This window comes from Schistocerca serialis, chromosome 5 (genome assembly GCF_023864345.2).
Source record: "Schistocerca serialis cubense isolate TAMUIC-IGC-003099 chromosome 5, iqSchSeri2.2, whole genome shotgun sequence".
Lineage (NCBI taxonomy): Eukaryota > Metazoa > Arthropoda > Insecta > Orthoptera > Acrididae > Schistocerca > Schistocerca serialis.
Window position 1 is genome coordinate 317,780,747 of NC_064642.1, and position 13,136 is coordinate 317,793,882.

Below are 13,136 nucleotides of genomic sequence, written 5' to 3' on the forward strand. Positions count from 1 at the left end.
GAGCACATATAGCGCTTTCATTGTCGCTGAATATCGATTACTAGGTTTTATATTCCTTTTTCCAAGAAGCGATGCTATACGGCGTATGGCTCTGGCGTATCGTTCTGAATCTGGAGCAGCAAACTGGGCAACAGTTGGCACCACAGTGAAACAACGAACTGTTGCAAACTGGTTACTTCAAGGACAGCTCCGAGCCAGACGCCCTGTAGCGTCATTCCAATCACCCCAAACTACTATCCTTTGCGACTTCAGTGGTGTCGAGCGAGAGCTGATTGGAGGGCTCGGTGGAAGTCTGTTGCATTTTCTGGTGAAAACTGGTTCTGACTCTGTGGCAGTGATGGCCGTGAGTTGGTTAGAAGAAGACCAGTTGAGGTCCTGCATCCAACATGTGTGCTAGACACACTGGACATGCACCTGGAATTGTGATCTGGAGTGCGATTTCGAATGCCAGCGGGAACACACTCGTTACCCCACGCACCCTGACTGCAGAATTGTACGTCAGTCTTGCGGCTGAACCTGTAGCGCAGCTATTCATGAAAAGTATCCAGGGGATATTATGCAACAGAATAACAGTCTTCCACATATCACTGTTGTAAGCCAACGTGCGCTTCGGACAGTCGACATGTTGCCTCGACCTGCTCGATCACCAAATCTGTCTCCAGTCGAGCACATATGTGATACCGTCGGACGACAACTCCAGCGTAACCCACAAACAGTACTAACCGTTCCTGTATTGACCGACGAAGTGCAACAGGCATAGAACTCCATCCAACAAACTGACATCCGGTACCTACACAACACGATGCATGTACGTTTGCATGCTTGCACAGAATATTCTGACAGTTACAACGGTTATTAATGTACCAGTATTTCACATTTGCAATAGCTTAACTCTTGCTTACATTAATCTGTAACCTTGCAATGTTTATCACTTAAGTGTGTTACCTAGATCAGTTCATTCCGGAAACTCTACTAATTTGCATTATTTATTTTTTGGTGTTGCAATTTTTTGTGCATCATTGTAGTAACTTGTTCTGAGAAACGCGTGTTAATCAAATCATATTAATTGAAACATTGTCTTGTGATGAAATTGAGGCGTTTTAACCTCCTGATTGCATCCAGTTTAATTATTTGAAGAAGCTATTTATTAAAAATGATTGAAACTAATTGTTGTGTCACTGTGTTATAAATTTTCTTTGCATTTGCCCATGTAAGTCACCGCCGCCTCCCCTCCCCCCTCCCCTCCGTTAACTTTTTTTTATCCCATTGTGAATTAAAGGTGTTTTTCACTGTGAATATTTGAAGACAGTTTTAGTCACGCTCGCAAAAAAAGGAAACTAAATGTGAAATACGTGTAAAATATTTGGTACTTACAGTAGCAGGAGATTACTGGTGTTTATATGCAGTAGTTGAGGATCTATGTTATAGTAATAAACTGTTACGTACTCAGGATATGAGTGTAGGGGAACAGATGCAGGAATCCTGTGCAGCCGCTCATAGCAAGGTCCTAGTAGATGTGGTCTGCCATTGCTTTCCTCCGAACTGTTATGACATGTTAAGCGCGTGTCTGTGTCGTATGGATGACTTTGGTGAGTGTCTGTACAGTTAAATGTTTCTGATGTTATGGATCAAAGAAATGGAGAGAGTTAAACCCAGTGTCGGCACATAGTCCTCTCGAACAGCGCCAAATGGATCCCGAAGTTCAACGTCTCCATCCTACGTTCGCATCAAAAATTTTTAAATGTGTGTGAAATCTTATGGGACTTAATTGCTAAGGTCATCAGTCCCCACGCTTACACACTACTTAACCTAAATTATGCTAAGGACAAACACACACACCCATGCCCGAGGGAGGACTCGAACCTCCGCCGGGACCAGCCGCACAGCACGTGACTGCAGCGCCTTAGACAGCTCGGCTAATCCCGCGTGGGGTTCGCATCACCATGTCACATGCCGCCATTTCACTGCATAGATGTTCTAAATTTAATCCAGGACATAGGCACGGAGACTGGTGACCGGATACCGATACTTCGCTTGGCGACCAAATGCATTCGCCACCAGGAGTCGAAATGGCTTACTTGCGAATCGAGCGCCACAACAGAAGCGTGCATTAGCGACCTCGGCTACAGAGGCGGGTGTGCAAATTATGTTAATTTACATTAATCATGTGTAAATTTACGTCACACTCCATTCTGCTTGTATGTGAGGAATATTCCAGTAATCCCTTCATCACAAAAAGGTCTACATCCTCACCGTCATCGTTATCACCATTTTAATCAGTTTTCTTAAATGTAGCAGTATAAGGAAGGCATTTAATTTGACATTTTACTGAATAAGAGGAATCTTTATGAACCCTACAATCGACACTATCATCAAATGTTACTAATTTAGTCAGTGACCACTTGGCGCGTTTTCGGGACCCATCCGCCCCGCACCGCTGTGTGTGGACTTCCGAGGCACTGAGCAGCCGGTGACGACGGTGTTGCAGGTGGAGGCGGCGGTGCAGCAGACGGGCTTCCGGCGCGTGAAGCGCGGCTACAAGCCGCTGCGCGTCGAGAACCTGGTGAAAAACATGCGGCCGCAGCGCGACCCGGCCGACCCCTACTTCCCCTTCCAGTGGTACCTCAAGAACACCGGCCAGAACGGCGGCAAGGCCAAGCTCGACCTCAACGTCGAGGCCGCCTGGGCACAGGGCGTCACCGGCAAGAACGTCACCACCGCCATCATGGACGACGGTGAGTCCCTCCTGCCCGCATCTCTTTCTAACCCCCTTCTGGGGGACGCTCTCGTCTGTAGTCGACCAAATGTGAGTGTACAGTTGTTCGGAGTAATAAATGGAACAAGGCAAATGCGAGACTCGTGATGCCGAAATGACGAATAATGTCGCATAAGCGTGGTCAGCCTAGAAGCATTACAAAACTCGTTTCAAATTACGAATTGACTATGATCGAATTTAGGCAAATCACAATCCTCATACATTTGAAAACCTTCCACTATCTTGTATTTTAACCTGCGATTTCAAAAGAGAGTATGAACCCAGTTTTTCAAACCATGAAACATTATCCTTTTGTATACATTCTGACCCATACGTAAACAAACCCAATCTAACTAACTTTCTTATTAAATGTAGTAGTGGTAAGAAATTTGTCATACCAAAATGGATTAGTTATAGGGGTTATGACAAAATTTCAACGAAGACTAAACAGAAATCATAATCTTAACAACAGTCCTCAGTCCACTGCTCACCTCTCTTGTTTATGAATAAGTATAGACAGCCCGCCCCCGGTAAATGAGTGGTCAGCGTGACGTAATGTCATACCTAACGAACCGTGTTCCATTCCCGGCTGGGTTGGAGATTTTTCCCGCTCAGGGACTTTGGTGTTGTGTTGTCCTTATCATCATCATTTCATACCCATCGACAGTCAAGTCGCAGAAGTGGCGTCAAATCGAAAGCCATGCACTAGGCGAACGCTCTACCAGACGGGAGGCCCTAGACACACGGCATTTCCATTAGTATAGAGAGCTATTTCGTTCGATGCCAGTGTATTTGCACACTTTATCCTACAACAACTGGTAAACAGAATTGATCTGGACTGGTCTGATAGAATTTCATCTCAAGTCTGCATCTCAACAAGCACGTGTCTTGAAGTTTCACAATAACTTGAACAAACTGCTCAGCTGAAAATTTCATTTCCAATAAAAATACCACCTTTGTTGAAGGAACGTTACTTTTTCATTATTATTTCATACCCCCATGCTGTCATCGATTCATTCAGCCCACTCTTCAGCCAAGGGACATTCAATATTAATTAAGACGATAAAAAGACACTAATATAAAGATGAGATATTTACAACTCAATTAAAATATTTTAAAGTTAAAATTAACGGAAATTTTTATATATAAGAAACAGGCCTTTCTTCGCCAGTAATTTAAACAGTAATAACAAAGAGCTAAAACGAAAAACAATAAGAGTACATTCAAAACACGATGTAAAACACTGGTCTTACAAGGAAGCTCTTCTGTGTTACTAACACTGGAAGGACCTACCCTGGGAAAGGTTGTCTGTTGTTGAAAGGAAGAAGTTTGGGCTTTGAGGAGGGTAGGAGAATGGGGGGGGGGGGGTGTATAAGGATGTAGGACTGATGTGCAGCCGGCTGAAGTGGCCGTGCGGTTAAAGGCGCTGCAGTCTGGAACCGCAAAACCGCTACGGTCGCAGGTTCGAATCCTGCCTCGGGCATGGATGTTTGTGATGTCCTTAGGTTAGTTAGGTTTAACTAGTTCTAAGTTCTAGGGGACTAATGACCTCAGCAGTTGAGTCCCATAGTGCTCAGAGCCATTTGAACCATTTGAACTGATGTGCAGTATCGAGGAGTAGGAGTCGTTGGCAGTCAAGGAGGGAGGAGTTGTTAGAGGTATTGGTAATTCCATACTTTGAAGGGAAAATGGGGTAAGAAATGACGGGCAGGAGAGGAATGAGTGTGGTGGATTTATCTTTGGTAGCATGGGTAGCTGTTAGGACGGAGTTTCTGATCTTGGAGAAGGAGACGGCTGAAATTTAGTTGGTAGAGGATGTGGAAGATGTGCAGGGGTAGCATTGGTTGGATATGTCGGCAGAGGCGCGGCAGCATACTAGGGCTAGAAATTGGAACGGAAAGTCTAGCACCATTTAAATCGAGTGTCCAGATGAAGCAGGTTGTTCGAAGGTGTTTAATGTGAGTGAGGAGAGGTGGGACTTTGACGAGATGGTAAAATATCCATTTGGTTGAGGGTAAAAGGATGCATGACGTTCGAGGATCTGGAAGAATTTATGTAACTTAAGTGTGGCGGATGTCAACGCAACATCTGCATGGGAGACAATGGATCAGGTCAAGGTTTTGTATGTGTGAAGGACTGTTGAGGGGTGCGATCCCCACGTTTGGCCAGATAGTGATTTTAGTATTTGCCTATTTGGCCTTTCTGTTGGATGATTAGTAGTGAGGTAGTTGCCCGCATCTCGTGGTCGTGCGGTAGCGTTCTCGCTTCCCACGCCCGGGTTTCCGTGTTCGATTCCCGGCGGGGTCAGGGATTTTATCTGCCTCGTGATGGCTGGGTGTTGTGTGCTGTCCTTAGGTTAGTTAGCTTTAAGTAGTTCTAAGTTCTAGGAGACTGATGACCATAGATGTTAAGTCCCATAGTGCTCAGAGCCATTTGAACCAGTGAGGTAGTTAAAGCTTCATAGTACATTCGGAGCGTAGTGGATACGCTTAGACATGTGGAACACGTGAAAGGTTAACTTGAGTAAAGATCAGAGGAACGAAAAATAAGTTCGTAAGAAAATCTCATGTTACGTATACAAATCCTATTCAACGGACAAGGTGTCTGTACATAACCACCCGTACGTAATAGACAAATAAAATCATCATATATTAGTGTTAACGCCCAAAATATTACCTGATGAGTGCAAAATCAAAGGAACAAATAAGGATATTAACTCCCACGTGGTCTACTGAAGTTTTGAATTTAGGAAAAGACTTGAAGTTTTCCATGTTAAATATAACTGCAAACCAGTTCGGAGAAAGAAATCTAATGTTCTGTAATGTGAAATCCCACAAAGCCCAATCACATAAAAATTGCAAGTATATTAGCCAGCAATCATCTCACAATAATCGAGGACGAAATCGCTTCAATTTGCCAATTTGATTATAACCAGATAAAGCGCCTATATTAACACATGAGTACAATCTCACGGCACCCGGAGGAAAAAAATAGAGCTCCATTTTTCCCACTGACCTTGCGGCGGCTCTAACCATTTCTGCCGGCAACTTTTACTATTAGCTGGCTTACATTAAGGTACAGGCAACTCGCTGAGGTACAAACTCGCGGTCTTCGCCCGAATATAAGCCACACTGGCAGAGGACAAAGGACTACAATCTTTGAGAAAGACAGGTGTGTACTGACGCACGCATGAACACACGGCATGAAATGTCTGACAGCAAAACACTTTCATACTGATGCGGTCTACGATAATGTTAAATACTGTAAACTACGGCGTTAAATAAACGCTTTCACAGTTACTATCTTTACTGATCGTCAGTCATTGATACAACCTATAACGTTCTTGCTTGCATCCGGAAAAATTTAAACTCTACAGATAAATAAACGAAATGAAAGTAACTGACATTTTAAATTCCAGATGTTCGGCGTCTACGCAAGATAGCATCAGTGATACTTGATAATAACGTGATAAAATTTAGCGTGTCCCACTTGACACGGGCCACGGTAGCAGAGGTAACTAAGGAAACTTCTGCAGTCTATCACCTCTGGTCTTACATCGCTGACGGAGTCAAAGTTCGTTGTCAATACAGCAGGAGGACACGATGTATTCGGGAGAGTCCAGCAGTACGAAGAAATGTCGTACTCAGATAATATGACGATGATCTTTTTTAGGTGTCTGCCCAAAGAGAAATGACTTACACCCCTTCTGCGGCCAGTTATATTATTTTCGTAGTTCCACAGGCAGCTGACTAACGTGGCTGGCAGTCTCACGTGCTGTAGTCATCGCTGCCTGTGACGGACAAGCTAAACCAACGATGTTCACGGTCTTTGACGTTGATGCGTATTCTTGCATCACTGGCAAAGCTGCAAGCTTAAGTATCTGGATAATGGAAGGTCAAAGAATCATATGCATCACGTGGCTCAAACATTATCTCAGCTCCATCGTTATGCTATTTGCTGCCTTTCTGAAATTGTGGAAGATAACTGTACAAAAGGGTTACAAAATGAAACGATAACCTGCTTCAAACCTCTTCCTAGCTACCGCCAATAATGTTCATTTATGGAAACAATCATTGTAGATTCTCTGCTGCTTTTGATGAGAGATCGAGAGTGGTGGCGCAGTGGTAGCATACTCGACTCGCATTCTGGAGGACGATGGTTCGAAACCAAGTCCATCTATCAAGCATTTCCGTTACGTCCCAAACCCGTTTACCGCAAATCTCTTCGAAAGGGTTCATCCGATTTGCTTGGTCACGTCTCCCTAAATCGAGATTTTGTTTCTTTACTAGTGACCTAGCTGCCAAAGGGACGTTAAACACCAATCTTCCTTCCTTCCTTCTGTGGGGAGAGGTCCCAGAATCTCATTGTGACACATGTGACTTGGGTTCGATCTCTGGCACCGTTCAGGATTTTACATAGTGCACAGAATGGAAAATAGCGCACTCGACTTCCAACAATCAGCTGAGGAGCTACTTGGAGGAGTACTGTTGGGCTCCTGTTTCTAAACCAATCTAACTATGAGTATGGGTCGAAAAATGGCTAATAACTAATGTGAGCAATAACAGATATAATATAAACGTGAACAGCCGTCTGAAGATGAACTTATCGGTTCGAAATCAATGACGGCACTATTTATGTAGATAAGTAGGATTAATAAAAATGGCTGGTTGCTCTTTTCTTCTTTGCGAGAATCAATTGTTAAAATTTCATTATTGGCACGTAGAATCAGCCAGTTTCGTGCTATGACACTTCAATCATTCTTAAATGCAGCTATTTTCCCAATTTGCCCTATTATTTTTTGCGGTAATACAGTGAGCAGAATAATTTTTGGTATCAGAATACTTTACTAGTGTTTCTGAATAAAAATCAGTTGAGATGTGACAACTATTTTTTTTCTCCTGAGAAATGTCAGATTCGCCACTTAGAAACTTTTCCATTTCTATCATTCATTTATTTCTTGCATGTTTACGTAATTGTAATTTCACGTAATTTCAAATAGGTAACAGGTATTTTTACTTAACGATGAAGACTTGACGAACTTATATATGCTCAAAGCTTTCATCGTAGCACTGCGTCAAGATTGCATTAAAATTATTCCACAACTAATTCTAATAAACAATGTTAAAAATACTTTTACCATTACAGTTATAACTATTATACTTAATGGAAATCTCGTATGTATGAAGTAGTGCAGTCCGTAAAGGTATTTGCAGCGCCACTTTTCTCTGTTTTTTGCAAACAGCACTGGTGTTCTGTTTGATGAGACAAGAAATGAAAAGAAAACAGAGGTTGATAGCTTGCAGGTATGAAAAACGACGACGTTTTCAAGCAATGGTGACAAAAAAATAACGGGCTTCAGAAATAAATTCGCAACATGGTTTCACAATTTGATGAAAATGCTCGAGTACCGTAGCTAAAGAGTCACATTTCACCATGACGCTCTACAGGAAGTCTTTAGTCATTTTCTTTTTTTCTTTTTTCTTTTTTTTTTAATGAGCATAGTCAGTCTTGACCGCAAGAAATTTTTATTTTGTGGTTACCGGTTTCGGTCAGTTACTGACCACCCTCAGACCTCATACCATGATGGTAAGCGGTTGGGGATAACGGAGCAGGCTTTACGGACTCCACGAACGTCAACTAAACAGCTGCCGGTGGTGGAGTCCGAAACGCCTGCTCCGTTATCCCCCACCGCTTATCATCATGGTACGAGGTCTCAAGATGGTCAGTAACTGACTGAAACAGGTAGCCACAAATTGAGACTGTTTATGTTTATTTTAAAGTACTAAGAAGCACCACTGTTCTCCATGAAAAACGTTCTCAAAAAATTGTTTTAATCAAATGTTTTTAGCCAGCAAAGGAAAACGTTGTACTGTATTAAATATCGGGGTGCCTCGCGTTTCCTCATGGAATGACATACGACTGATGGTGATTTGTCCATCATGTCAACATGAAGACTCGTATTCAGTGGTTGCAGCTACGTGCCGTCACCTCGTTAGTATCATTTTCACAATCCTCTGCAGGTACTGTTAATTTCATGTTGCGTAAATTCAAACAGCAAATTCCATTTCTGAAATTCATCCGCAATTGCAGAATCTTTCATTTCGTCTACACAGGACAAATATTAAAACGCTCAGTAAGGTAATGTTCGATGTAGCAGAATTCTTCTCGAAAGCTGAAGATGATATCCTATTATGATGGTTGACCGAGCGTTCAGAGTTCAGTCTACAGCGAAGCTGTTAGGGGAGTCGGCGAAGTAATTTACCTTTGTCTCATTAAATTAAATAAACGCATGATCAGCTTACCGAGAATCATCTCACATGGGCATTCAGTATTCCACTACCGTTTTATCCTATTTTATAATTTCTCTTTGTCCTTATTCTCTGGGGTTAAATGAAATGAAAGTATCAGCATTTCACGACGATACTCTGGCACGTTAATGCCGAGTTCTCAGCGCTCTAAACTTACAATGGCGACTAGCATTAAATTAAAACATTGTATCAAGTTTCAGTTTGAAATTAAACTTTTCTCATGATGATAATTTCATGTAGTTTTTCAATCAATCAGTCTGTTAGAGGTACCAGTCTTCCGAAAGCCCTTCTGCCCTTATGAACATATGTGGTGAAATCATATTTTGTCACTCTTTAGAAACGTATTGTTGTTGCGATGGACTTACGTCGAGTTTAAAGTGTGTGCCGGATCAGTACCGCAACCGGCGACTCAAACTTCATGAGCAGTGCGCTACCAACTATCCTCTCACGATCAACTAGAAGCCCAGTAGCCGATCACGAGAGCTTTTACGTATTTGTAAAGGTATAGAGGGAAGCAAGCGACAAATTGAAACTGCAAGTAGGTACGTGAGGCGTGTTCGGAAACAAGGAAGAAAGATTGCTTAAACAAAGATGAAAAGTCATTTATCCGCTGCACAAAAGTCTGTTTGGTTCACTATACCGGCCACAGAGTTTAAACTCTCACCTTCAGAAATTAAAGAGGCTCAAGTCATCGGTAGGCCAACGTCAAAATAAGAATCAGACGATAGCGTCGTACGAAGATCGGCAAAAGATACTGGTATAAAATAAACATGTGAAAAACAGATGTAGGAAAAGTGAACAGCAGTAAAATAAAAGAGGCTTGTTGACACAAATGTAAAATAGTTAAACTTGAAAACCACAATATAGCTTGGTTAAAGAATCCATAAACAGATAAAAGAAAAAAAAGTGATATACGCGATGAGTAGCGAACAGTAAACTGTTAAATCGCAATTCGTATATAGTCAAGCAACGTATTGGTGACATGAAGAGCGTTTATGATGCTTGTACAGGGTGTTAGGTGTTTAGGTACAAATATTGTGATAATTGCTATACTAATATATATCCACTTCATTGTATTAGTTTCTTCTCTGTATCTGTCTTCCTTCAAGCACATCTCATACTCTTAATTTCCTATCCGTTGTTTTTTCTGTGTCCGTAAGAACACCACAAAATGGACTACGCCTATCAATACAAACTAGCTGTTTTTCGTCCAGGCATCCGCGCTCCAATACTTGACCTGCTGCTGAGGGGAAAATAAACAGACGTTGCAGCAACAGTGTGACGACAGTCTTTCTCTTTGTCATCATTAACATTCTCAACCCGCCGTCGTTTTATGCAGCCAGTGACCAGGTACTCGATACGTTGGTCGTGGCTGACAGCATCAAATGGTTCAAATGGCTCTAAGCAATACGGGACTTAACATCTCAGGACATCAGTTCCCTAGACTTAGAACTACTTAAACCTAACTAATCTAAGGAATCACACACATCCATGCCCAAGACAGGATTCGAACCTGCGACCGTAGCAGCAGCGCGGTCCCGGACTGAAGGGCCTAGAACCGCTCGGCCACAGCGACCGGCCTGACAGCATCTCCCATAGGTATCCCACTACTCAGTAACATGTTTTGTAACATTAGAACAAGGAAATTTCCCTTCTTGAACCATATCTGTATTCTCGACGGCCCGTTTGCCACTTGTACCATTCACCCAATCCCTTCACTAGAATGTTGCATGTAACGTAGTAATATGTCAGCAGTAAGGGGTCCCTAACATGGGCTAATAGATTCTCAGTTCTCGTTTCCACTCATTCCTCATACTGCTATAAAGACCGTACTGTAGTCTTAAGCCTTTATTCCTTAGTGTTATTGTGCCACCAATCCATGTTATTCTTCCAATTTCAGATAAACTGGTAGAAAATATGCTCCATTGTATTGTGTCTACATTATTTCTCGCTTTGGTAACTCAATATTTCTGGGCTATCACCAAAAATTCGTATAACTTATTTTAAACAGTTGAATTTCATACACTAACATCACTGACATATGTTTTGACGCCTGTTCTCCACCTATGTGAGTCGAGAAATGTTGAAAAGTGTGTGAAATCTTATGGGACTTAACTGCTAAGGTCATCAGTACCTAAGCTTACACACTACTTAACCTAAATTATCCTAAGGAAAAACACACACACACATGCCCGAGAGAGGACTCGAACCTCCGCCGGGACCAGCCGCTTATGTGAGTCAATATTAGGGAAAAAATACAGATGAATAAAATTCCATTGTTGTATCTGGTGTTACACTGTTTCTTTCGTTCATGTATGCAAAACAAATTTGAGAAATAAACAACTGTTAGCAATTTTATTGATTGATTTAATTGCCTATTTGGATGCAAATTTCAGTCAGTGAGGAAGAGGTGTAATTGGTTCCAAAATATTGGGAGTTAGGTCGGTTAAACCACGTGAAATAAATTGCAGCCGACGCGTATTATTTCAGTTAATTATGATGTTTACTGTTGTAGCGCTGTGTACTGAGTTTCAGCACCATACTAAATTTTTGGCATTGTGAAAAATTTTAATACTGTACAATTCGATTCCTGCGAGGCACTCCTTTAGCTTCGTACAATATACAATATTCTGACAAATCACTGTTCACAACAAATTTCAGTAGTCTTGATCCCAATACCGTCTAATAATATCTAGATGATAATTCGTTTCAGTTGACTGAAAATCATCTTCAGATCTACGGAACAAACAGAAAAACTTTTGAACAAAAGGAAACCCAGTAAAATGCTTTATGAAATTATTTGTCCAAAAGTAAGAAAACAAGTAGATCAGAGAAAATTTTAACCCCATCTTTGTAAGATACTGGAAATCATCTACTGACAATGAGGCGCCTATTGATAATTTAAAGTGCATCGTTTATCATAGAATCTAAGAATATTAAAAAGTACCTGAAGATATTTCCTGTACACTCTTTCGAGCATTATTCTAACGAGCATCAATTGCTTCTCTAATTTATTTTATTTCTTACTTTTTAGCAAATCATTCCACAAGACAATTGACCATTTTTTGTTTCTTTTTTGTTTTAAAATTTTATTCAGAAATCAAGATATAAAACATATTTAAATATTGATCAGTATCTTATTATTTTCTTAATTACACTCATTACTTGCAAACAATTAATTTTTCACTCAGATCACTAGTTACATATCTCTTAATTATCATGACAACTTTTAAGCAAAACTAGACTTCATGCTGGTCAATTTTATGTCCCATTTGTCCGTATCCAACAGATCGTCTAGCTATGAAAATGTGAACAAAAATGCATTGTGTGATTTTCAATGAAGTCGCTAATTAAGCTTTTTCTTAATTATCCTGATTACTTTCAGACGGTTAGATATTGTTTTGTAAGACTAGACGCTCATCAATTCATAATGCCCTTGGTCCGTTTTCACTCTTTATTTGGCTATGAAAATTCGGTCAGAAGTTTTCCCTCAAATGAGTTATTAAGTTTGTCTCAGTTACCCTGGTTACTTTCGAACAGTTTAACATTTTCTGCAAAACTACTACTTACACAGGTCAATTTTGTACCCCATTTGTCCACTTTCCACTTTCCTTTTGGTATAAATTTTGTGTCGTGTCATTGTTACTGTAGGCTTGTACCATAGGAAGCAAGGAAAGCGTGTCGTTTGCTGCCCAGTATCCTCTTTCTATAAAAAAAAACTGCGTGCATATATTAACAGCGTTCTTTATTAACTTACACAGGAAGCTAAGGAACTTAATATAGTCGAGGTATTGTGCTACAAGTTCTTCCGTAATAGTCCACTTAAGCCTCATTGCTGGTGAAGTACAAAGTCCCGCTATGTACACTACTCTGGTCGCTAGGCACTGACTGACTGAGCTAGACGCTGAGCTAACTGCGACTGCGACTCCCACTGGGCTGCAACTGATGACTCGTTGACTCACTGGATGACTGACTGGCACGCCGGTCGGCGGCGGCGGTCTAAATATTGGTGGTCGAGAGGGCGTTGGCGGCACGTTGCTTGCTAGTCTCCATTTGGCCACTCTACTGATAGG

General features: G+C 41.4%; 1 protein-coding gene across 1 annotated transcript in view; it reads left to right on the forward strand.

Annotated features, from left to right (window-relative positions):
* Positions 1 to 13,136, forward strand: part of LOC126481920 (neuroendocrine convertase 2) — a 1,488,910-nt gene that overhangs the window by 738,526 nt on the left and 737,248 nt on the right. Inside the window, exon 3 of the mRNA XM_050105880.1 lies at positions 2,489 to 2,735. Coding sequence (XP_049961837.1) covers positions 2,489 to 2,735 — 247 coding nt within the window. The remainder of the gene's footprint in view (positions 1 to 2,488; positions 2,736 to 13,136) is intronic.